The sequence below is a fragment of the Silurus meridionalis genome, chromosome 23 (genome assembly GCF_014805685.1).
Source record: "Silurus meridionalis isolate SWU-2019-XX chromosome 23, ASM1480568v1, whole genome shotgun sequence".
NCBI classification, from domain to species: Eukaryota; Metazoa; Chordata; class Actinopteri; order Siluriformes; family Siluridae; genus Silurus; species Silurus meridionalis.
In genome coordinates, this window is record NC_060906.1 from 19022391 (window position 1) to 19049597 (window position 27207).

General features: G+C 35.2%; 1 protein-coding gene across 2 annotated transcripts; it reads right to left on the reverse strand.

Moving 5' to 3' along the window:
- Nucleotides 1-418: 418 nt before the first annotated feature.
- cd109 (CD109 molecule) lies at nucleotides 419-26933 on the reverse strand. Of its 2 annotated transcripts, none has more exons than XM_046835655.1 (34): nucleotides 26903-26933; nucleotides 26737-26764; nucleotides 26321-26511; nucleotides 26155-26183; nucleotides 25441-25677; nucleotides 25209-25334; nucleotides 24680-24719; nucleotides 24515-24596; nucleotides 24049-24142; nucleotides 23197-23329; nucleotides 22010-22119; nucleotides 21221-21490; nucleotides 20745-20843; nucleotides 19525-19587; nucleotides 19197-19373; nucleotides 18338-18490; nucleotides 17062-17145; nucleotides 16908-16977; nucleotides 16424-16526; nucleotides 15854-15968; nucleotides 15275-15388; nucleotides 14577-14795; nucleotides 13826-13967; nucleotides 10655-10831; nucleotides 9520-9601; nucleotides 8065-8293; nucleotides 7322-7493; nucleotides 6751-6938; nucleotides 4673-4825; nucleotides 4530-4595; nucleotides 2756-2889; nucleotides 2200-2356; nucleotides 1361-1463; nucleotides 419-1254 (listed from the first exon to the last, which is right to left on the reverse strand). In XM_046835655.1, exons 2-34 carry the CDS (start codon nucleotides 26760-26762, stop codon nucleotides 1058-1060), a joined length of 4335 nt encoding a protein of 1444 aa, XP_046691611.1. In that variant the 5' UTR covers nucleotides 26763-26764; nucleotides 26903-26933; the 3' UTR covers nucleotides 419-1057. The 2 variants fall into 2 exon arrangements, with proteins under 2 accessions (XP_046691611.1, XP_046691610.1); XM_046835654.1 differs by having other exon boundaries at nucleotides 16424-16529; nucleotides 26903-26932.
- Between the last annotated feature and the right edge of the window lie 274 nt (nucleotides 26934-27207).

Here is a 27207-nt window from a genome sequence, read left to right on the forward strand (position 1 = left end):
AATCTGGGCGATATCAAATACGAATTCATTATCACAACAGCACTGCAAAGTTTAAACCCACATACATTAGCAAATAAAATGTTTTTTTCTTTCTTTCCTTATCTGTTCATTGAACTGACTGTTCTCTGGGCAACAATAAAGTTAAAAAAAATTATAATAACCTGGGTGTGAAATCTGTTGCTGAATAGAATGCTGCTTTATAAATGTATCCATTTACTATCACTTCTGATTAAAGGTTTCAGTTTTAATTTGAAGGTTGAGTTTAAATCCCAGTACCACCAAGCTGCCACTGTTGGGCCCTTGAGGAAGACCCTTGATCCTTAACTGCTAAGATGTATAAATAAGTTAAATGTAAATCGTTCTGGATAAGGCACTCTGCCACATGCCGTAAATGTAAATGAAATCACTAACATGGACATTAGCATATAATTAAGTATTTATTGAGAAGAGTACTTTGTTGTGTGTGTATTACAGTAAAATAATTACAGTTTGTACGTAATTACAGTATACCACAAAAATCTGATTAAACAATTTCATCATAAATTCTTAATCAGTGCTTCCCACACTTTATACAATGAGAGTAAACGGTGATAAACTGCATGTACTTTATTAGCCCTGTATAACTATTTGAGTAGCAATTAAACTAAGAATGTATGCAGAAAGGAATGGTTAGATCCAATGAGCAAAAATGTGCTACTTGATAAGAAAAGCTACAAAACTTCTGTTTATAAATCATGCTATGTAAATTTGGTATTTGGTAAGTGATGAGCAAAAGGTTTATAATAATAATAATAATAATAATAATAATAATAATAATAATAACACATTTTGCGCTTTTTGTCCGGATGTTTTTTGTAAATTTTTGTGAAATGACTGCAGAATTTCTGCATTATAGTACTCATTTTGATAGCTGATGGTATAACAGAGTCCTGAATTATTATTTTACTGTAAGAGCTTTTTCAGTACAAATCCTAGTCCTGACTATAGAAAGAGGATTATTTATTTATGTTTTATATATTAACACACAAAAAAAAAAAAGATTTCAGCCACCTCTTATCTAGAAGCAAAATAAAAATGTGATGAGGAGCAGCAAAGCCAGGCTCTGAACTGAACCCTGGTGATGGTGTGAGGAGATAACATGGTCAAACACTGACACCCCCATATCTTCACACTGAGAGCATTGTTGCCCACAGAGCGAACAAAACGGAATGTCTTTTCTGGTTTCGGATGTGTACATCTCCACAGCATTCCTCGCTGCCAAGGGAAAGAGAAGAGGAGTTTGTAAAGAGCTGCTACCGACACTCACATCTATGATAAGTGTACTAGAGCTAATAAATGCAAAGCAGTCTAAAGAGCTTACTTGGCTCATAGTAGTCATAAATCATGACCACTGCATCTTGAACACCGGTTACTATAAAGTCCATCGTAGTAGGGACCTTAACACAGGATTCTTCTTTGGATACCTGAGAAGATGAAAACAGGAAGGACTTAATTTTTTTGTACACGATAAACATGAAGAGGGTTGTTCTCTCTCTCTCTCTCTCTCTCTCTCTCTCTCTCTCTCTCTCTCTCTCTCTCTATATATATATATATATATATATATATATATATATATATATATATATATATATATATTCATTCTTTTATAACTGCTTGAATATACTGTAAGTCAGTCAAGAAATACCACAATGTTAAATATAGCTATAGTATAAACAGATAAAAAGTAGGTCGAAATGTGGCATTCTTTAATGAATGAATAATTGTAAATTTCAGCAAATTGTCTGTATATGAGAAATTAAACACTTCCGAAAAAGAAAACGGTTTGCTGTTACAGAAAACAATCAACTCTATGCAAGTAAAAGTAAGTCTAATACACAGTAGATTACATCATACCAATACTGTGATTACAATAGAAAAATATGCTCTGTCATGCTTTATGTTTATATATGACAAACTAAATAAATGAGCAATTGAAGCAATTCAACAGAAACCAACCAAAACCCAAAAATCTTGAAAGCACCTCAGTTAATTTCTGTAGATGTGTGATCATTATGTAGATGTGGAAAATAAAACTTTATTTCAATCGAGAATTAATATACATTATTGGCTGGAGTCTTTAGTCGGAAGTACATACTGTACATCAAAAAGTACTTACTGTAATATCTGATAAATCAAAACACACAGCCATGAGAAGCTCACCGAGTCTAAGTAAAGGATGATTTTTCCGGGTGACGTTTCCACTTTTCTAACCAGCTCGTCTAATTGAATGCCACTTTGAGCCAAACTGAAGCCAGAGAGAAGGCCAACGTCCAGAATTGCCATCCCTGTCTGACTCAACTCCTGGTGCTCACACAACCTGATAACGACGAGGAGATGATCGTAAACAACAATGCACTGCAAATAGTCATTTGATCTTACAAGGAAAATAATTCAGCTGTTCTTAAAGACCTATTTTCTTTAGATTTTTCGATTTCCACCAAAGAGGTCTAAAGAACACTTTATATTGTACAATCCAAAAGGTAAGGTTTCGGCTTAATCTGACCACTGCTTTACTTAAGAAAATAAAGAATAGCCTAGTTATCAAGACATCAAATGAATACTGGTCTATTAGTTAATTTGTCACATAGAAAAGTCTCTTTAACATTTAATTTTATTAAATATACATTTTGCACAGTATTGCAATTCACTATGAAAGAAAGCCTTAAAGTTCATGGAATGACAATATCCAGGTACAGTATTTGTGTAGATGTCTTACCTGAAACATATATAAAGGTTAACATTATACATGGCATCGTCCATAACATGTATTTTCAAGTCAAAGGTCTCGCACATGAGAGAACGGCGTCTACGGGAAAGCTCTTGAGTCTCTATGTTGTAGAAAGTCGTAAGCTGTACGGTCAGTGATGGAAAGAACAAACAAATTGAACCATGAATAATTGTCTTGAAATTCCCAAAATCTCTGATCATCATCTTGCTGCAAGCTGAGTATGTGAGATAAATCATTTCTTTCCTTTTCACTGGAATTATGGTCTACCAGTCAATGCTTCCATGTGTTTGGATTTTCCCGCCAAAGCTAACAAAGCGAATCAAGATGTTGCTATTATGTCATTGATTTAACTTGAGTCATGGGTATCTATAATTGATTGTGTGTGTTACATTTCAAACACAAACACCAATGCCACAGTTTTTCTGCCACAGTTCCAGTGAACACCATCTTACAGAAGATCACTCTCTGCTGTTATATTCAGGTGTAACAATTTGTAAACTGGAATCTCTCAGGCTTTGTCATGATTCTAAGAGGTCTCCAACTGCCTGAGCTTAAAATCACTTTATCTTGAAGACACAGCTGCAATATAAGCTATTGCATTATGGGAACATGTGACTTTTAACTATTAATGCTGGCAGAAATGGTGGAAAAACTCGCTCAAAACCTTTCCACGCAAATTGATTTGTGAAATTGTAGCATTCATTAGACACCTTGAATTTCAAGTTAGCAAACTTAGCCAATATATTTTGCATTCACTGTTTAAATGTTATTGATATGTAGTAAAAAGCCAAACAAGACTGATTAATAAGGCACATAAAGACATGTAAATGTCATCACAAGGAGATGATATCAAAACTTGAACATTTGCTTGAGATCATATCTGTAACTTCATTCTAAATGTTTTACAAAAAAAAAACATGGTTTTGTTACATTTATCAGTTTTCTGACAGGTGTGTGTAATTATTAGGGCTGTCAAAATTAATGCGTTATTAAGACAAATTCATTTTAACGGCACTAAATTCATTAGCGCACAAACAATGCAGAGCGCATTTCTGTTTGACCATTTTTATAAAAAAAACTTTAAATAAATGAATATGAAACAGGCGAAAATAAAACCTTCAACACAACACAATTTTTTTAACAACGTCCTTTCTTTGCACAGATATTTTAAAAAAACTTCACCGAATTTTTTTTTTTATCACTAAACATTTGTTTTACTAATGTGCTAAGTCTCAAATCAAGCACTAAAATATGCCATGATGCACACATCCGGCAATTAAAACTGTCCGTGTGGAAACAAGTTTTACATAAGGAAAAGTTCTGTTTGGGGTTCTGATGATTTACGTAATTTAAAACAGCATAATTTGTTTTAATTACTTTAAAACATTTACACAAATATTTTGTCTTCAAGCTCTATGTTGAGTTTGCTTTCACTAATAATAAACATATATTTGCATAAAGCATCCATATTTTTCCATGGCAATGTTGATTAGAGTATTGAAAAATTTAAAAGGATTAATTTAAGGTACAGAACAGATCACAGTTAGAACTCATAAAAACATGCGATTAAGTGGCGATTAAGCACGATGAGATATTTTAATCGATTGACAGCCCTAGTGATTATATATAATTAATTATATATTTATAATTCAAAATATGTATTTTTTTTCCCACAGAGTTATTAATGTCTCAGATCTGATTAATCTGAATTCAAGATTAATATTCTATAAAAGCAGCTTGGAAATTAAAGGAACCACTGAACCTGGAACAGTGCAAATCCTTTTCCCACAGCTGACACTTGGAGCTGAAGATTTTTTTCAGCTTCAATCTGTTAAAAAAAAGACAATCATCAGCACAGAGTGTCTAAAGAGGGCAAGGTTTTCAAATAGCATGTATAGATGTAACCTCTTGGCTCTGATAAAGCAGGTAGTTAGTTTGGTCTATGGAGAACGTAGCCACTGTTGCCGTCTTTGATGTCACTGTGATGCTGAGGTTGATCTGCTCTGTGCTGCTCAGCGAGGCAAAGGATGATAGTGCCTGAAGAGCGATCACTGTGTCCTAGAAATACAAAAGAGCAGACAGGAAAACAGTCATTGCACCCACCTGATCTTTTATAAGACATTTTATTAGGTTCATCTCCCATAAATGAATTTTATAATTACATGTACATTTATGGCATCTGGGACATGCCCTCATTTAGAGTTACTTCCATTTGTCTTATTTTTAAAACTGAGCAGTTGAGTTGCTCAATGGCCCAGCAGTGGCTGCTTGGTGGCTCTCAGATTTAAACTCAACATCTTGAAGTTCAACATCTTAACCACTGCGCAACACTTTGTTAATAGAATTGTGAAGTGCATAGATATAGACAGAGTATTATTCAGTTCTCACCAAATTCATCCACATGTTGCATTCATAATTCCTATTGCTAATGATGATTTTAGATATACAGTGTATATATAGCAGGTTACCACAGCCAGCTCCAGGGTTTGTCAGAGTTTTTCACTTTACACACAGAGACTGGGGACCATCAGAAGAGAGTAGCAAACTACATAGTATTTATTATACCTGCAGAGGTTTATGTTGAACTTTTTAATTGGCTTACTCACCTTTATAGCAAGCATTGACTAAAAGACAGTAAGTGGAGCTGAAGGGAGCAGAGTTGAAGATGTTGCGATTTTCATTGGAAGTGATGAGAGGGACCACGCAGGTGGGACGTTTTGGAAATAAGGTGAAAGAGGCACAATTGAGATGGTTTGTTCAGGTGCAGAGGAGGGACATTGGGTATATTAGTAAAAGAATGCTGAGGATAGAGCCGCCAGGCAGGAGGAAAAGAGAAAGGCCAAAGAGGAGGTGATGATGGAATGCAGATGGTTGGTTTGAAAGATTCAGATGTAGAGAACAGAGTGATATTAGAGTAGCCAAAAGAAGAAAAAGAAGAAAAGGACTAACTTTCATAGCAAGACCTACCTTTATTTAAGGCTATAAAGCTGAGACTACACACAGCAATGTGGAGAAATGATAGATGTGGAAGATGATGGACTTTTTTTGTATTTGCAACCGTCAGACACCACTTCCTCTACTCCTATGATGTCCATCACACTTACAGCTTAGAACCACCTTCCTCAAACACACCACATAGTGCTTCAAACCTTAATCATTTTAATAGCTTTTAACAGTGATATTTTAAAAACATTTTTACTGTGTGCGTATGTTTCAATAATCAGAAGTTTTTTTTCAGCTGACAACTACCACATGAAAATCAAATTGCGACTTGAATATACAGACGGTTGTGGACCAAAATGTGTACAAAAGATACCAGATGCTCTGTATTGCATGGAAGTCTCAGATTAACCAAAGCGATGAGATTTTTGGGACCATGGTTACTATAGTTTGTCAGGTTCTGTAAATGAGATCACCATGAGTTTTCTACATCACACAGGCCATGCTTCCTTCATCGAACAGTTATGCTTTTCACCATGCTTCCTTCATCGAACAACCATGCTTTTCACCATGCTTCCTTCATCGAACAGCCATGCTTTTCACCATGCTTCCTTCATCGAACAACCATGCTTTTCACCATGCTTCCTTCATCGAACAGCCATGCTTTTCACCATGCTTCCTTCATCAAACAGACCAGGCCTCCACTGAGACTGACACAAATAGAGGCCATACCTCATACACAGAGAGTGACAGACACAAAAACGTCTTTTTAACTGATACTACAGACACAGAAGCCATGTTTTCTTTATTGATGCTGACAAATACTGAAGTCATGTTTTCTTCACTGAGACGAACAGCAGTATAGGCCACGCCCCCTTTTTCTGTTATTAAGGCAAGACTAATAACTGTATGATGTATTATTAAACCTCCAGTTAATGTTTGGAATCTAATACAGATGGTGACTTTAGTGTGTGTGTGTGTGTGTGTGTGTGTGTGTGTGTGTGTGTGTGTGTGTGTGTGTGTGCGTGTGTGTGGGTCATTGCCTGTGTCGAGCCGTATCCCCCAAGGTGGTTCCTCTGCTGGCTGAGCCACTTCATGAGCTTAAGAGCTTGTTCCATGTTGCCCAGCTTGTACAAAGAAAGCAGAGCATAGGACGCCATTTCGATATCAGTTGAGCGTGGCTGCCATGACTCCGACACACCCATTCCAGTGCTCCACGTGGGCACACCATCTAAACAAAGAGTTCGTGAACATAATCCAGGTGTCTTGTATCAATTTTTTTTTATATGTTGCCCTAAACACCTGCATCACATCTGCTATTTTATAACCCAGCGTATAAAAAAAATACAGACAGCTGAGTAAACATTAACCAGCATATGTTTTTCATTTCGGTAACAACCCAGCAAAAAAAGAAAACATTTCTTTTTAATCTGGAAAATGCAATTCATCTCTTTACAGAGCAATATATATGGTGCAGGCCAAAAGTTATATTCCACCTCTTCCTAATAATACATAGCCCAAATAAAGAAACTAGAGTGCTTGTTTGTGTTATTTTTCTGCAGTGAATTTTAATTGACATCAGCTGTACTATTTTGTTTGTTTGTTTTTACCCACCATGCATCTGGGCTCTGTTCATCAGCTTAGTGAGAGCCATTCCAGCTGAGGGACTTTCAGCCAGAGTCAGTGCATATGTCACCAGACACAGGCTGTAGTTACTGGAGATGCCTTGGCTCAGTCTGGAGGTCAGATAGCTCATGGCAGTGGATACCTCACTGTCATAAGTATGCTAAGAAATAACAACACATGATAATTAATGGAATACATTAACCCTTTGTTTATTGCGGTGGTTAAAAAAAAAATTATAATAAATAAATAAATAAATAAATAAAAATAATAATAAATAAACGGAAAACCGTGATACACTCTTAACCCACCCCAAAAATGCTATTTAATGTATACAGTACTGTACTGTATTAACATTTTACTTTAATTTATGATTAATTATTATATTTTTATTAATAAATTTCATAATTTCATATTAGAATATAATCCAAGCAGACTCACTATTGAAAAGTGTACAATAATATATTGATTGTTTTTTCTAACTTTTGTTTCTGAACTTTCCATCCTCAAAGTCGTTTTTTTTTTAGTTATTGAGGTTTGGATTAAGCCCAGTGAATTCAAAATAAACAGTGTTATGACCTTATAAAACATTGTGAAACATAGCCAGGGGTCTGATACTTTTTTTATTTTGTTGTAATAAAAAAGGCATGTCATTAACTAAGCATAATCTAAGCCCAGACCTAGCTTTTACATGACAAATTCTAATTCTGTACATACTTTCACAATGTGCTTACCTTGAGCTCGTTGTCCTCAAGAAGAGCCATGAGGACATAAGCAGTGAGGGATACTGGGCCGTCCAATCCTCCTTGCAACTCGGTGTGTATAACTCGCCCAGGCTCTGCGAAAGAACCGTCAGCATTCTGCTGGGTCAGCAGCCATCTGGTTGCTCCAAGAAGGACTGATTTGTCAATGTAGATAAACTGTTGAGCCTGGAGGAAACACCTCAGCACAAATGCTGATAACCTAGTAGCAGAAGAAAAATTAATAAATAAAATAATGTTGCATGCAAACGCTCATTATTCACTTTAATAGGAAACACCTCTACACCTGTTCATTTATGCAACTGTTCGATAAGCTAATAAAGTAGCAGCAGCACAAAGAGATACAGATCAAATGCACAGGAAACTGAAAAGCGCGATTTTTTTCACCTGTCTAATTTGAATGAGTCTTTGTCCATGATAGCATCAGATTCCTGTTCTTGGCTGCCAGGTCTTATGTATGCTGAGATGCTTTTCTGACAACTGTGCTTGTGAAGACTACTTACATGAGTCACTATATGTTTACTGGCCATTTATCTTTCACTTCGCTTATCAACAAGGTATTTTTATCCATTGACCTGTTACTCACTCAATGCTTTTGTACCATTCTGTGTAAACTCTAGAGATTGTTCTGTGTAAAATTCCCAGGATATCAGCAGTTTCCAAATCACTTGAACCAGCCCATATGGCACCAATAAACATGTCATGATTATAAGTCACGTTTAATGTCTTCTTTTTCATTCTGATGTTTGATGTGAAAATGTGAACTGAAGCTTTTAACCTGTATCTGCATTGTGCTGCTGCCACATGATTATCTGAATATGTAACTGCATAATTAAGCAGGTGCTGTTATTAAACTGGTGTCGAGAACTCATTCAAGACTGAAGATCTTTCATTGGCTGTTGAAGTCTATTTCATTTTATTTTATTAGGTTAAGAGTTCTACATTGGGAACCAACCGAAACAAAGAATCCACCTGTGATGTGTCTGCTCAGAGATGGGTTCTGAGTTCCGACAGTGGATAGTGCATATTTGATAAAAAGTTATTGTTTGACGATGAAATAAACTTGAATAGGTTTATTTTGCAATGTTCTGACATAACCAAAAGGTAGCTGAACATCTCGGACGATCACGGCTTAGTTAAACAACTGTTGTCATTATACTAGCATTAGCACACGTATCTCTCTCTCTGCATTTGTAATTTCAATCTATTCCCTGTTTCCTAAGTCTATTATGAGTGTCCCGCACCATCATAGACTAGATTGTAAAATGGAAAAACACTAGTCGACCATGTGGTAAAATATGTGTTTGGACTTAAAATTTCAAAACTGTCATATTAAACAAACAAAACACACACACTTCCTTTGATCTTCTGGACTTTGATCTTCAATTATAAACTAATTACCGTACATGTGAAGGAACGGTTTCTCACCATGTACTGCCAGAGGGGTCGCTGTCTCCAAAAGCACTAAAAGAGCCGTCTATCCTCTGATACGACAACTCCCGCTCATAACCTGTTCAAAATCAAAAGGAAACATTTAGAATCCATTAACAGAGATCAAATTCTAAATCATAACCTTTTCATGACCTATTCATGCACAAAACCCCTGTGTAACATACCACCTTCTGTGTAAACAGATTTGCATGCTATGAGTTGAACCAGAGCCGGCTAAACCAGCACTGAGAATCAATTAGCCACTGACAGAATGCCAAGCCATAAAAATCTTCTAGAATTTCACCTTTGAAAGCACTCTCTGGCTTTCAGTGCTTTATTTTGTAATATGTGGTTTATGTCATTATTGTCACATAAAAGAAGTCTATTGTGTGCAGTGTGCTAGCAGAAGAGTTATATAATAACATAAATCAGTTTATCTTACCAGTTTTGTCACAGTTTCCACAAACCTGTATGTTTTTGATTCTGAAAAGACCATACGTTATAAATAAATGCTTTTTAATGTACATTAATGTGCAAAAGCCAAGGTGTGTGGTACAGCAGGTGTTGGATTCAACATTATTTAAGGTACTTCTTTAAATATAAATACCAAATTAAAAAAACTTTTTTCACATGGTTGTTGAAAGATCTAGATCTTGTGAAACGTGAATCAGATACAAAAACTAATGTGACTTTGTGCTGTATCTTGTGGGAAATGTATTCTCTTGGTATAATCCTGACAGAACAGCAATTAAAATAAGGAAGACTTTCAGATATCAGTGCAAACTGAAATGGGTGTTTTATTGCAGGCATTAAGGCATTAAGCTTGTAAATAAAAGAAATTGTATTGTATGAGTTGTATGAATAAATATGATGATTACAGTGAAAGATTCCTCCTGCTCTCCAGTCTTTCCAGTCAGGTTAGATTAGATCTAGACTGTTCCAAACCTGTTCCCCTGTTTATCTTCACATACAAAGACTACTTGGTATATAAAGAGGTCATTTGAACCTACATACTATAATAAGATATTCCAAATCCTTTGATTTACTAAATCACATATTTTTCAGTGCCATTTTAACATTTATATGACAGTGTATACAGATAATTACAAACTTCAAAAAAAAGTAAATATACCTTGTCTCATGAAGCTCAGAGCTTTCACACGCAGTTCCTCATCTTTGATGCCCACACTGTTCAAGTACTGCAGCACATAAACATTTGGTGCAAAGTAGATCATATTCTGCTCACCACAGCCATATGGCATCTGAATCAAAGTGTCCAGACCACTGATGGATGGGCCCAAAATGTCACCTTTAACACACACACAATGAGAAAAACAGAAATTTAGTTCTCAATTAGACGTCTGCACTTGTCAACAGGTTTTTAAGGGGGATCAGAGCACAAGGACCGCCATGATACAACACCCCTGGAGCACTGAGGGGTTTAGGGGCCTTTCTCAGTGACCCAAGAGTGGTAGATTGGTGATACTAGGGCTGGAACCCCCGACCTTTCGATAAGTAACCCAGGGCCTTAACCACTGAGCTACCACCTCCCCCAGGTTGGCCCACTCATGAGTAAACTGCTCCAGGTGTCTCAGGTTTGAAGGCTGCTCCTAACCCTTAAGTTCCTTCAGCTTTTCATGTTAAATCAAACTCTTTTAAAAATGCATAGTGAAATTAAAATGTAATTAGGTATTAGTAAACCAAAGAACAAAGATAATGTCTAAAACAACTAACTCTCCTTTTGTAGCAGTTAGGACATGTCAAAAACCCTTTCTGTTTGTGTATTTATAATCACCAACACCTAAAAAAGGGACAAAATGTTGTGTGAGTTGTACCATGTCAGAAGGCCAGACATTTCACAGCATCACATAACGAGAGCCAGAAACACCCTCACACAGCTGCTAGCCATAAAAAAAACCTTTACTGAAGCAAAGCCATGTAACACTCAAGTGCCCCCTGCACCTCCGATTATGTCATTATTTCCATCCTTTTTATTAGACAAATATCATGACTTACATACCTCTCTCTCATTACTACATACCATTTTAGTTACTGATTATTTTATAGTATTTACTGACCAATATACTTTTATTGGAATAATAAGCCAGAACTACACTGTATATTGAAAAACGTCTACATCCTCATCCTTTTTAATGTGACAATGTTACTTCTTCTTTCTTTCAGCTTCTCCCGTTAGGGGTCGCCACAGCAGATCCTCCGCATGTTTGATTTGGCACATGCTTTTACCCTGGATGCCCTTCCTAACACAACCCTCCCCAATTTATCCGGGCTTGGGACCAGCACTGAAAGTGGCTGGGGTTGGTTCATTGACCGGGGATCAAACCCGGGCCGCAGCGGTGAGAGCTCCGCATCCTAACCACTAGACCACCAGGGAACCCTAATGTGACAATGTTACAATGTTCAAAATTAAGTGAGAATGAAAAAAAACTAAAACCCAGTTTTGCAGAAGCGACTTCTGCAGACATGTTGCATCAGGTCACCCCATTGATTTTTAGTTGGAGACAGGTCTGAGTTTAGCCTAGGTCCTTCAAATACATAGACCTTTTGGTTATGCCATTTCTAAAATTACTTTTCAGCTTCATATTACAGTAAACACCTAAAGGTTTTGCACTAAAATTGCCAAAAGCTCCAATTCTAGTTGAAGATAATTCATTTTAAAGCATGAAGCTACCACCACCATTCTCCACCAAAGATATGGTATTCTTTTTCCTGATGTGCTTCCTCTTGCACCAAATTACATTTTAGAATTATGGAATTATTATATAAGTTTTAGAATTGGACTCAACAGACTGTAACACATTTGGACTGTTTTTTTGTGAGAGAGGGCTTCCGTCTACCCACACCACTCCAGAGGATTGACATGTGAAATATGTGACAGTGCTGTCTCATGTAGAGAGTAACCAGTACCTGTCAGATATTCCTGCAGACCTTTATTGTTGTTGTAAGTCTCTTGGCAGCCTCCCTGGTAAATTTTCGTGTTTGTCCTTTTATACATTTTGATAGCATGTCCCCTTTTTGGTGAAACTCATTTGCTCCATTTTCTGGCCTTTATTGTACATTTGATATTTTGGGAACCCTTTTATATCCCTCTCCTGATAGAAACCTTTTAACAACTGAGATATCTGCGTGCTCTGAAAGTTCTTTGTGTACCATGACTTCAGCTGGCGTATGAAACCCAAGATGTGAAGACCTACCTCTTCCTGAAACACTTAAATTAGCACTTTCCAAGTTTGCTTTGTAGAATTCAAGAGGTATGTTTTATATTAAGTTTGTAATCTTGCATATAAGTGTAGATTTATTCATAGCTAGAGACTGAAAGCACTTTTGTATGTCGCTCTGGATAAGGGCGTCTGCCAAATGCCACAAATGTAAATTAATCCATTATACAGATCATATTTTCCTACTTTTCCCTAAAATATTTTAGATTTTTTTTTTGCTTTTTTTTCTCAAATAATACTATACTATAATCTATACTATATTTTCAAACAGACATTGAAATATGTACTGACTTGAAAAATACTGAGTTGTTGTTTTTTTCCACCACAAAAACTTGTGTAGGCCTTTTCTATCCATTAAATAAAATGGTTAAAATGCTTTTTGCTACAGTCTGACTGCAGCACCAGGGCACCCATGATGTATTAACAAGTGGTATTTCACCACAAAACAAAACTGATTATGTTTATTCTGCTATGCAAGATAATTATCATTAATAATTATTATTAATAATAAAAGTATGGCACTTATTGTGTGAGGATTTACACAGTTAATTGCAGTGGTGGATGAAGTACCCAAACCATGTACTTTAGTAAAAGTAGAGCTCTACCCTGATTGGAGGCTTACTGAGTGATTGAACACTGAAGTTCTTTTCCACCAAAAAATAAAAAGGAACAACTGATTTTGCAAAATTAAGTGAAAGTCTCCAAAAATAGAAATACTTCAGTTAGTCCTCCAATAAGCTGCATATGTACAGTAACTATTACATTTACTTAATTACTGTTTTCCACTGGTTAATTGTTCTAATTGGTCTCTAATTACCCAATACAACATTTGCAGTAAGATAGTATAGGCAACATTAAAAAGAAATAAACACATTGCAATATTGTAATATTTGGTTAACTATATTGATGGGTTTTAAGTTATAGATGAAAAATCTATTGTTCTGTTGCTCTCTGCCGATTCATTCATATTCTGGTGTGCACTTCTAATGTGTATGCAAGCAAACTTGTCAGAAAAAAATCATGAACACAGCCTCAGGAAGAACAAGTTCATGTTGCCGACATACCGACCGCAGTGACTTGGGCACGCAAGCTGCCTGGAACAGCTGCTGCAGGAAAATTAAACTCCACCTCTCTGGACAGACTCGTCTGCTTTGGGTCAAACTCCAGAAAGAGTGTCTGAGTGTGCAACTGCTCCCTTCCTTCTGGCTGAAAACACAAAAGGAATAAACGGTTTCTTTAGGCCTTTACCAAGCTTGCGTTCATCAAACAGACTGCTTTGGTTTGTATGCATACCAAGAGATTAAGTCACACTGTAAATCTTTACGGTGAGGCTGCGGACTCCTTTCATGTGTTCAGATACAAAGCTGGCAAGTTTATTGAAAAGACATGAGTGGAGAACTGTTCTTCATTTGCAAATTTAATAGTATGTTATTTTTTAAGCAGATGAGGAAGATTCAGCTGTTTTATGAAGAAAGGTTTACTCCAAAGACTGCATTTCATTTAGATGTATTTGGCAAAGTAGTATAATGTTGAGGGTTATATTGCAGTATGCAGGTATGATTGTACACTAAGATTAGAAATGTTCAATTTCTGTATATTTGAATAAACTCTTCCTTCCTTTCTATTATTTTGCACATTTATCTAGGAAGAGATAGATGATCATGTGATGGTAAGAGATTGTGGTATTTTTTCACAGGCAAAGTGAGTGGTTTTACAGTGTGTTACATTGGTAGCTGATTTTTTCTTTTAGTTTTGAATCTGCAAGTGGCCAGTGTAATTTTATGAGTACATGTAACGACTGTAAAAGAGATTTACCTTAACTACAATTGTCTGTAACACTGAATCTGAGGCGTAGAGGCTCGAGGCCTTGACAGAGATGGGCATCTGACCGAGCTGGGTGGCTCTAATGGCGAAAACCACCACGCTGCTATTCTGACTCCACACGGACACCTGGCGTATGCTTTCTAATACAGACTCATTACCAGCTGAGGTCACAAACTCAAACATAATGCTCTCATCCACTTTTACAATCACCTAAAAAAATTTAGAAACATAGAGAAAAAAAATTGAGAAATAACATAACAGTTTTTTATAATCTTTAAGAACATAGACTTCCACTTTTCATAAATCCACCCTCAACTTAAAATGCCAAATGGATAAGTCTCCTTGAATTTCAAGCCCTACTGCTAAAAGAGACCACTGCCATTAGGTAATAGAGTTTCTATGAAGGGTTATATTTGGTAAGGTTGCCCATTTGTCCTGTATTAACACACATCAACTTTATAAAGAACAAATTTATACAAACATTACAATTATAGTTTTCACTGTATGTTATGGCTAATCTTTATTTTAATTAATTTTAGTGATTACTTTAATATTATAACTTTAATAGTTTATCTGTTCATCTACGATGTTTATACAGTATTAATGTACTTGTTTTTATATTAACACATGTGCAGAGTATTAAGGATGAACCACAAAAAGATACAAATGTGTGAAGACAGGTAGCCTACCTCCACGTCCATATCCAAGTAGTTGAAAAGGCTGACCTCAAGCAGCAGCAGCTCACCTCGGACCAGATACGCAGGGAGGTTCAACGACAGAAAGAAGCCTTTGGATACACGTAGCTGTGACAGAGAATTACCTTAGAATCAGGCTGTAGTCTTAGGTCCCTAAGAGTTCTTGGCTGGCAGGAATGGATTCTAATTTGCTTTTCTTATGTCAAAGCACATCCACCGCAATGGCCAATGTGAGATGCTTGTAAGCTTATTAAGGTTGTAAGGAGTGATTTTATTTAAGTTACGATAGTCTTACAAGCAGCTGAAACCATTCTACCCATTCTCCTCTAACTTCACCCACAAACAAAGAGGTTTTTGCTCTCAGAAATGCTGCACACTGAATGTTTTATATATATGTGTAAACTGTTGTATTTGATAAACCCAGGAGAGCAGTAGTTTCTGCACCAACAAACCATGCTCTATTTTAGATATATCTTTTTTTTTTTAGATATATATAGATCATGCACTGAATTTAGATATACAGTTGCATGTAAGTATATAATAACTATATAGTAAATGAGTTTGGTGTATTACCTCTGCAGGAGCACTTAGGCCCAAACCCAGATTCCCTGATATCACAAAAGCTGTAGCCACCCAGGAGGTCATGCTGTCTGGTACAGTAAGTGTAAAATCTGCTGTTGTAGATTCACTAAACACAAAAAAACACCTTGTGATTTGTGTATATGTGTGTAGACATTGTTAAGGATCCAATAGTGCAAATAAAAAATCAGTCCTTTCCAATTCCATGTCATTTGTACCTCAGCACATTTGACATCATGTGAACAATATTGGTGTGTTTGTAAAAATACTCATATATTAGATTATTATGCCTATTTCAAGCCATTTTACTTAGAATTCTCAAAATAATAAGACTTAAATTACGTTTAATAATCATATATTTTTTATTCAAGATATTGTAATATATTTTTACCTGGTAATATGATGTTTCTTGCATTATATGAACACATTAGAAGAACATTATATATGGAAAGATAAGGGTAATTTTATTATCTGTCCATTTTTGTTGATTAGGACACAATTTATACTTCTTTCAATTAACCTGAAAGAGAAGTTGAAATGAACGGGAAGATTTCTTTGTTTTACCCCAAATTGGTGTCAAGCCACAGCCAGGTCTCAGGAAAATTCTTTCTCTGTCCTGGTTCCTCGTCTGCCTTCTCTGAGGTAAAGAGAATTGGAAATTCCTCTCCTGCTGTGGAAGAGATTAGGGTCAAGTCTATTATTTGTCCTGACAGGTATATTTGCTACTGAATTACTATCGATAGATTATTTTATTTACTCCGTCTTGAAGGCTGTTCTCTTGTAAACAATCCTTCTCAGTGTAGAATGAGGAATTTTAAATAGACTGGAGAAACCCTTATAGCCCCTCACAGAAGTGGACAATAATTGCTTTTCTGACTCTTGACAGATTCCATTTAAGGCTAATAATATCACTCCTCTACACAGACAGCATACAAACTGATGTTCTTTAGCACATTTGTTTTCATTTTGTACATCTGTATTTTTCGCAGTTGTCTCATTTGTCTTTTATTACTTGAATAATTTGATTTCATCAGATGAATAGACTTACGAAAGTTAGGCTTGGCATAGCTGTTTTCTGCATTTAGGCTTGCATCGGTAAGAACAGTGATGCCAGTCACCTGAGAGGGAAAACCTCTGTTAGCTCACTTCAACAATAATGAAAATGTGAGTCACAGACATGAACCTTTATGATGTTTTGTTACCATGAATACAGAGTAGGGGCCACTAATTTCCATTCCATCCATAGAAAACATATCCTTAGAGTATGTAGCCAGTTCCTCTATCACCTGTAAAAGAAACAAGGCCATTCAAATAATCTGGTTGTAGATCATGTGATATGAATCAATTTCGTATTGTTGGTAGTTAATAAGGTTAATCCCCCTTGTTTTTTTAATGACAAATATTATCATTCAGCATCCACAGCAGATTTATTACTGCTAACAAATGGTTTAAAATGTTAAATTATTTGTTAAACCAAACTCACCTTAAGGAAAATACACAATTGTATAGAAAAGCTCTCTTTCTAACCCATGCTGTAGATTCACCTTGCTTTAGATTTGCTCTTTATTTGGAAGAAATATTTTTTCAGCTCATATGTTTTTCTTCCAGTAACTGTTTTTTTTTTTTTTTTTTCAGTTTTATATTAAACAATTAAAATGGTGCACATAAAGTAGGGATGTGCCATATAGTGGTACTAGAAAAACACTGGTATATATATTATATCTCAAAAGGTATGATAATATAATAATAATAATATTTATATAATATTTGTAAATAATATATTACTTCTGTTATAAGTATTATAAATAATATATAATAATAATATAATAATAATAATAATATAAAATATAAAAACTGAACCGGTGTTTGACACAAATGTTAGATATGAGTCTATTTTTTTATTTTATTTTTTTTATTTAAATTGTTTTTAATTCACTTGAGGCTGGTTATTTGTCTCTTATAGTATTGATTTAGTATCAATACCGAGGTATTACATTGTGGTATCGTACCGAAGCCAATTTATGATAACTCAGAAATACTTTTAGAGTTTGGAGGAGAACCTGTTTGTGAGTAGGCTCAGTACATATTGTTCAATCAAAGTACAAAAAGGCAGAACAGGTCAGCCAAAACAAGGCGTGAAGCCAGTAGAGCATTACAGGTTTTTGTAAAGTGTGTGAAAAGTGAAACACAAAACTGAGACATGGGTGCATGGTGGGCATGAGGTTACATAGGAGTTGGACAAACGCTATTATTAAAAAAACAATGTGGGAACATAAAACTAAATTGTATAGACAGACAATGGGAACTTCACATGGGTGTGGATTTAGTGTCCTCATGAGAGAATAAATGATAAAGGTGAAGCAATAATTCTACTGAATAATTCTAGTAAAACTACACCCCATAGCTTTCCTTTTGCAATGGATCACCATTGGTATCATGTACCATGGAGGGGTGTTAAGTATCATGTGAATGCAGTACCCTCTTTTCGGTGAAATCGTTGCTCCGGTCCATGTCCTGGCTTGCTTTGTCTACAATTAGGATTCCCACCAGTGATCTGGGCTCAGCTACAGAGACAGACAGAAAGACATTCTCTGCTGGCTCTGCATGTTCTTTATCCCAGCTTACAGACACCTGCAGGAAAGAGTGCTTATTAATTCGCAACTCCTAATTTCATCTTAAATTTCAACCCTAATACAAAATGAATCAAGCTTTATGAGCAAAGACTGATACTTTAATGTTTACTCACTGCAAGTATTATAAAAAAAGGATGCAAAACACTATTATGCAAAAAAAGGTCAATATTTCTGTTGAGATTTAATATGCATTTTTGGAAGGAGTCTCCAGAGCCAGTGGTAAGACTAAGAGTAAGAGTAAGACTAAAAGGTAAAATTGAAACTTTATGATTTTTAACAGCTAAGCCGTCTTTTCTGTAATGATTCCCGGCCAGCTCTGTCACCACATAAAATACTAGTAAAACCTAGAAAAATGTTACAAAGTAATTTATCTATTTGACCTGATCTGGAATGTTGATTTGGTTTCATGGAAAAATGAAAAGAAAAGCTTGAAGTACCTATGCCAAGAAGTTAGTTCTTACATTCAGAGTAAAATTGTTCAATGTTAAATTTCAATGTCAATGTGGATTTAATCAGCTATAAACAATCAACTTCCTCTTGAACTAAAAAACAGATAATAAAAAGACATTATAACTGGATACTGCTTCAAAAAAAACCTTTATACCGAATAATTAACTACATTTGTTTATCTGCTTATTATTATTATTCAATTATCTGAATCCTCTGCCATACTTGTTCTTGCGAACTATGAATTGTGAATTTACATGGTTTCGCAGGATTTCAGTGAAGGACAGTTCCATCACATCACTGATGATCTCGCCATCAGGCTGGACGCAGTACACCAGCACGTTCGCCAGGGGAACCCACGACGGATCAGGAGACAGAGAGAAGTACACTGAAGTCAAAGTCCCAGCTGCTACCACCTGACCTTTTGAAATCACCTACATATGCACACACAAGGACACGCAAATGCACACACTTGCATAAACACACGCAATGAAAAGTGTATGCAGAAAGCAAAATGTAAAGCATTTTGTCTACTGAAAATTCTAATTCAAATGAATTGAAGATAATTAAATAAATAAATCTTACCATGTAGTGGAATACAGTTAAAGGGAAATTGCTTTCTACAGTCATGAAGAGCGATTGCCCAATCTGAAAGTGGCACATAAATGTACAACTCTTTTTTTATCCAGTATTTGAATTCTTACACAAATTTCATTCTAAGATTATTGGCATTATCCTTTATTTTTCATACCTATGGTCTGGGCTATTGTTTTACAGAAGATTGATAGTGTAATTATTGAAATTCTCTAAGCACCAGGATCTTTTAGACTAAAATTGGCCCCTCTATCAGGATGCTAAAATCCTGGCTATATGTCTCCCAAGTGGTGCAACAGCTAACATTCATCAACATTTAGGAGATCGTAGATTTTAACCCTAATGATACATCTGTTGAAGAACTATGGGAGATAAATCTGAGTGGCAAGCATGATATAACAGCTCATGTATGCGTAAGAGGAGAGATGAAGTTGAACAAGATGCAATGACTGACTTCACAAACCCTACAGTATATCCACAATCTTTCAGATAGTTCTAAAAATTGTGCTCGTTTTCAAAACGTTCTCTCAGTACCTCCATTTTCAAATGTTTCCCAAAAATGTATGATCCGAACCTAAATATCTGAAAACGCTTAAATCACTACAGTATATGACACATGAGTAAAAATACAAGATCTGTGTCATTTCTGTCAAACAATGAATTATGTTTCATCTTTTTGAATTGATGCACCAATGCTGAGGAGCAACAGTGAGTTTTTTAAACAGACAAAGAGAGAAAATAGTTGTTGTGGGAAACCCAAGACTATACAGCTGATTGTTTTGTACTAAATAGTCATGTGACTTACAATGCATAGTAGTTTTCAAATATCTCTGTTTTCTCAGTCCACAGTATAAAATGTATCCAGGTTAATCTAAATGCAGATTGAGCATGTACAGTCCTCACTCTTCCTAACTGGTAGCAATGTAATGTATGAGAGAAGCGACTGATTGGTGATCGTGAAGAAACTATAAACTCATGACACAATATCTAGGTTTTGCAATGACCTCTGAGTGTAAATACTATTGAATAACTGTGGCATGACCTGAAAAGCTCAGTCCACATGTGATAATTAAGAAACATTCAAAGGAGCCACTTTATGTTTGATTACTGTCATGAAGGTATACAGGAAATTTTTTGAAGTTAACATGTCCAAATACTGTTAGTATATTCATGAGCAATGTAAGAAAAATACGAATGAGCATCAGTCTTGCCTGTGGAGAACTTTGGCTTCTCAGCTGCAGATAAGATCTAGAAGGAGACGAGAATCTTCTGTATAGATGTAGACTTTTTTGTACGTCCTCATACTGCGCCTATAACATACAGCAGATGGCAGCATTGTACAATCTGCAGAAAATAACTGAAAAACATTTTTCTAGGACTTTATTAGCATTAGCAGGGCAATATAAACTAAATTGTTTATGGGATGCTGTATAAAGCAAATGGCATCTTCTTGATATACAGCACTGTGACTTCTTTATATAAGCTTTTATAATATTTGAACTTTTTACATTTTTAAATAAGATTGCAAAACTATAAAAGACTGTATTTGATACATGATTAGTATAATAACCTGAAAAGTTGTGGCTTGACCTATTTCATATGAAAGCCAACTGAAACATTTCAGTGACAATGTAGGAAAAAGCAAAGTGGAGATGCACTGAAAAGAATCATGCTTGTCTCTCTTTACCTCTATTATTAGCATAGCAACATTTTCAGAGAGATTGATCTGGAAGGGGATGACTCCATCAGCAGGAACAGGAAGTTGGAAGCTCACCGCTGAACCATTTTTATTAGGATAAGGCAAAGACGAGTAAGAGGAATTATTTGGTGCAAAACGTGCTGCTTTTCCCCTGGGAAACATCCATGGAATGAAAGGTTGTTGGGTCACGGTGAGAGTTACACTCTGACTCTGGTCCTCTGCAGTCAGTGGATGGCTGTTATAGGTGGACAGTTTCAGCTGCAGCATTGAAACATATAAATGAGGACATTAAAATCAATGTATTTTAAATGTGAAAGTGAAAAAGTAAATAAAAGTTTGCACTTTGCGGAATATTTATAAAATATTGAAATAATAATAATAATAATAATAATAATAATAATAATAATAAAATCATTATATAATAGCAAAAAAAAAAACAATTAAATTAATCATGCTTATCCTGAAAATGTCAAGAACAATATACAGGAACAGAAAAAAAAAAAATAAAAAAAAAACTCAGTTGTAAAGAGTGGGTGTTTGAGGCACCATAGTGCTGCTGTCAGATCAAACAGTAACTCCATTCACCCCTGACTTTTCCATTTAACAAGATGTTTGTATCCAAATGTCTCCGCATTGAATCATTGAATGTTCTGTTTTGATTGTTGTATAGATATTATTATTGAAGTGGCTCTTTTTTTTTTTTTATTAAAGATTCAAATGCTTAGGAAATAAAGTCGCTTTCATGTAAAATCATTTGTTGATATATCTTGCACTAACCTGGGCAAGAAAGGTCAGAGATGGCTTTATGGTGGCTGGATACTGCTGAAACTCCAGATTATATTTATACATTGCAACAGAAACCCGAACCGAGTTGTTGTACATGACACCTATAAATAAATAAATAAATAAATAAATAAATAAATAAATAGCATTAGCCCAAACCCCCTCATGCAAACAGAAAGGCATGTGGTTTTAGAAATAATAATAGAGAATTTATAGGTGATCTACAGTTGATCTTAGTAAAATTAGACCAGGGGTCTTCAAAGTTTTTAGGTCAAGGACCCCTTAGGTGAGAGAGACATGGGCAGGGACCCCTGATATAAAATGTGTAAAACATAGCTACTAATATGAATAGAAACAAATCATATTACGCTAGTTATATTATGTTAAGACAATTAGAACTATGTTGTTGTACATGCATCACTGTCTGTATATTTTCATATCATTTAAAATTTTTCAAAAAGATTTATGCATCATAAGTTGTTCACAGTTGTCTTTTATTTTAATAGATTTGCAGCTTCATACATTTTCCTTTTACTATCAGGTCTACTATTATACATGTACATAAACATCAGCTTTAAGTTTAAAAGAACTTTAATATAATGATTATATCTTTTTTATTACATATTTTAACTTAGCTGTTTTTTCTTGTTAACAAAAAATATTTGTGCTTAAATATAAATTAGCGAACCGACTGCAGTACCGCCTGGACCCCAGTTGAAGACCCATGAATTGGGCCATATGATCCAATTAGGTGCATAATTAAACATATACAAAACAGGTTGGTAAAATGGCCATCCATGAGAAAGATTACTGATATATTTATAAAGGATTAATCATTCAACCAATTAATCATTATTATTATTATTCCATGACCAATTGCTACAAGACAGTATTGATATGATAAAGTACCTGTCCTGCACTGTACTTTATCAATACAGTTAATCTGAGTTACGAAAGCAGAAAAGGGGGCAAAATTGGAAATTAAGGTATTCAGTTAAGGGTTTAGAAAATCCCATCAGTGATTTTGCATTTTACTGTGTTCTTTTTTCATTGAATTTAATCATATTTATTCAAATAATTATCTCTACATGATTTCAGCATGCCCTACGTTCACATATAATTGCACAAGTGTAATTCTATATTTAATGTTACACCTAAAAAGTGTCAATAATTAAATTTACCAGTTAGCAGTTCTGTGACCTGCAGGTTGATGTCGATGTAGTCAAATTCATAAAACAGGTACATGTACTCAGCTGAAGGTTTTGACTTATACAAGGAAGTAACATCGAAGCTCAGTTCAGCTTTTCCATCAATCTGGAACACACACACACATGTGCAAAAAACTGTGTGAGGACACATGACACATGGATAAGGATTAAAATGGTTGCTATTTGCTTATATAATCATAAATAATATCCTACAATTTATCTTGAACACCAAATTTTCTTTAATAATAATAATAATAATAATAATAATAATAATAATAATAATAATTAACTAGGTTTTACAATAAAGAACAATGCATGACAATCAAACATTCAGTTGTATGGACATGGAAATTTTCCTTGTCCCAAGTTCAAAAGCAAAAACACAACATCATAAAGAGAGAGATGTGTTCTTAGATTTTTTGTTATATATGTTATATATACAGTATATTATATAGTACTGTGTGAAAGCCTTAGAAACATATTCTTGGTCTTTGTGAGGTCTTTATTAGGGCTGTAAAGAAATACATAAAGAAATGTAAAAAACAAAAGTGAATGTAATGGTTAAAGCTTCTAAAAGACCTGCAGCAAATTCTCCAACATGCTTAGAAAAACTTTCAAGCTACAATCCTTTTCAAAAATGCACAAAGTGGAAAACCGATTCATTATAAAAGTTCTGTCGAGCCAAACACTGACACTGTCATGTCATATAGTAGAGTGTTACAGTAGATTATTTTTTTCTGAAACAATTATTTTCTGCTTTCATTATTTTTGCTTTACAACATTTGTAAACAATTCCTAAAGTATTTGAAGCATTTTGACACCTACCATTTTCCAATCTTCAATCGATGTTGTTATTCCTTGGAGGCTATGAACATATACTACTGACATTTTCCCAGAGACAGGTTTTCCATAGAGATATCTGCAATGCAAAAACAGTCACACACATTTCCTCACATTTCCTCAGCTGTGTACTGAACATTTGGCATGACAGTAAACATTTGTTGCAGTACTCCATAATAAACTGCAATACTGTAGAAAACCAGAGAGCATTTCATGAATAAATTGGATTAAACATCTTTAATGGGACACCTGTACCTCTTTAACTAGAGGTGTAAATCTACTAAGTATATTTTTGGGACACAGATATGCAGAACAGTGTTAATTCTGCACAATCATCTGAGCTACCTTCTCATGCCTGTGCATAACTGCTTCAGCTTTTCGAATACAACACTTAATTTTTTTCAAACTCTGACAGCATTTTAAAAAGTATAAAAAAAACAATGGGACTCACTGTGCAGTAACAGTGTACGTCAGGTTCTCTTCATAGTAAAGAACTTCAGGAGCGTCGATCAGGACCTCAAACTTAGGCAACGCTGCAAACAACAGAGTAGCACACACTATTTTCAGTGCGCTAGATCTGCATTTTCATAATCAATTCATTCGCAGGAAAGCTTACCGTATTGACTGACGGTGAAGACCTTTTCCTGAGTGACAGTCTGAAAACAAAGCGAAAGTCATTGCATGACAAATAGACAGCATTTTATTTAAACTAATAAGGTTCAGCAAAACAGCAAGCAACCGTTCAGATAAATGTCTAAGGTCTGTTTCCTATACTGCAGCTAAAAGGGTGATGTAGCTAATAAGTAATAGAAGCAAATATCACGTCAAGCTTAGCATTGTGCAATCTAGCAATCAAAATCCTCACACGATCACTTAAAAAAAACAGTTCTGTTTTCTTTTGCTTGGACAGAAGGATACTAATTTATCTCCTGGCCAAAAAAGAGGTTCTGACTTTCCAAGCTTTGTACAAGCTTTTCTTCATTCTTTTATAAATATACTGTATAACAGTGTATGCTATGATGTCAGAAACAACATTGTGAGATGCTCAGGAATTCTAAGCTGCTAAATTGGTAGCTATACATTTGCCTTACTTTTTAGCTGCATATGGGCTAAGAAAAAACTGTGTACACTGTAAATCAACTCACATTCACTGTAGCTAGGATTTTCCATGTCCCAAGAGGAGGGTTCTGAGAAAGCTGGAACTCTTTTGCTGTCTCTCCAAGAACTGTGTCAACAGCCAGCCACTGATGGATCATATTTTCCCGTGGATCCTAAATAAAGCGCAAGATTTTGCTGGCGAGTTTTATTTCTGATCTTTATTTGTATCTGATTGCTTCACTACCCCATGTCTACAACATCTGAGCCACTTGTACTCACCATTATGGCGATGTCGATCTGTTTGTTGGACGGCTTGCCGTCAGGGGTTATGACCAGAGCTCGTATTTTTACTCCTTGGCCTGGTTTGTATTTGGGTTTGTCAGTCTGTAGAAGGATAGACACACTCTTGGGGCTGTACTGCAGCACAGTAGAGTTAGAGAAGACCAAAGTTGATCCAATATAACCTTTTACAACCAGTTTATACATCGGCGAGTAGCCAGAGTCTTTCTCAGGAATCTAGAGAGGGACAGAGTAATGAATAATGAACACAATTGCGTAATAATAGCGTGTCGCTGAGCCAGATGTAAAATATTTTTACAGCACATACTACAGCAAACTGCAAACACTGAACTGAACACTGATACTAAAGAATCCTTTCATGAGAAAGAAAAAAAATAAATAAATATTATATATATACAGTATCATTTATCTATTGCTTATCATACACAGCATCATGGGGGAGCAAACTCAGTAGTCTAGAGAAATTTTGCACAGAAAAATCAAATTGTATGAATGTTTCTTAACAGAGTACAAATGCTCTATCGCTCCAACTGTACCATAGCAGGGTACAGCAATGTATCTCCAGTACAGTACGGTTTTTGTAACTTCTTGTTTGAACCTCTAAAACAACAATTAACGTTGCACTCAAGCTGTATGTCAGCTCACATGGGTTTATCTAGAGATGAAAGATGAATAAATAAATATTATACTCACAGCAGGCAGCACTTGCAGTTTAGTGGATCCTCAAAAACAAAATGCACAGAAATAGATTATTATTATTATTATTATTATTATTATTATTATTATTATTATTATTATTCACAATTGCTTTCAGAAGAAGAGCTTATTTCTTCTGCTTTTTCATTTTAAAGTCATTTACCTCCCTCAATGGTGCTCTTTGCTTGGCCCAGGCTTTTGTTTCCATGGATCATCTCAGAGACAACCAGAACCGATGATTTGGTGAGGATGGTGATAGATATTGTAGTTGGAACACCGGAACGTAGAACTCTGGAGACTGAGATCAGATAGGAAGGGCTCTGAGATGGAGCTGGACTGGAAATTCCAGAAACACTACAAGGATAAAATCATGACAGAGAAAAGCTTGAAATATTAATTTTTTTTTCCTTTTTGCTTATGAGGTAAAAACCATCACCAGCACAGAAGGGGCTGTCCATTATAAGGTTTATATATATATATATATATATATATATATATATATATATATATATATATATATATATATATATATATATATATATTAAACATGTTGACACTAAAGAAGCAAATGTTTAATACCTGGTCTGGTTTTGAGCTCCATCCATAGCTGCAAAAAATCCAATCAGTATGAAAATGCGAAGCTGCTCCATTTGGAGGTCTAAGACTTCATGTGAACTCGCTGTGATTATGAGAATCAGGAACTTTTCTTGTTTTAAATAAAGCATTGACACCTGATCTTTCTTACCCAGAATGAATGTCTTTTATATGCAGGACAATATCACTGGTATGAAGTATAGAACACGTAACAAGACCGCCCCTGCAGGGATAGATGGCATGTGAGGTGTGTATTCCTTCTGATTTATATAGGTGTTATGTATCCTGTATTTTCTATTCTTCAGTTTGTGCCTTCAGCTGCATGATAGCATCTGAAAGCCCCACATATTTTAAATAAATTTCATGTGTTCTCACCATATAGGCCCTCTGACTTACTGTAAAGGTAACTGGAGAACATGAGTTCTTCATTTATATTGAATCATGTAATAAAAATCA

Bases quoted from the DNA above. Each gene is read 5' to 3' on its own strand.
- cd109 (XM_046835654.1), bottom strand. From the start codon at position 26,762: ATGGATGGAGCTCAAAACCAGACCAG. The intron at 24,143-24,514 runs GTGAGTCCCATT...TTTGCATTGCAG, and splicing joins ACGTACACTGTTACTGCACA to ATATCTCTATGGAAAACCTG. The intron at 2,357-2,755 runs GTAAGACATCTA...CGTCGTTATCAG, and splicing joins AACCTTTATATATGTTTCAG to GTTGTGTGAGCACCAGGAGT.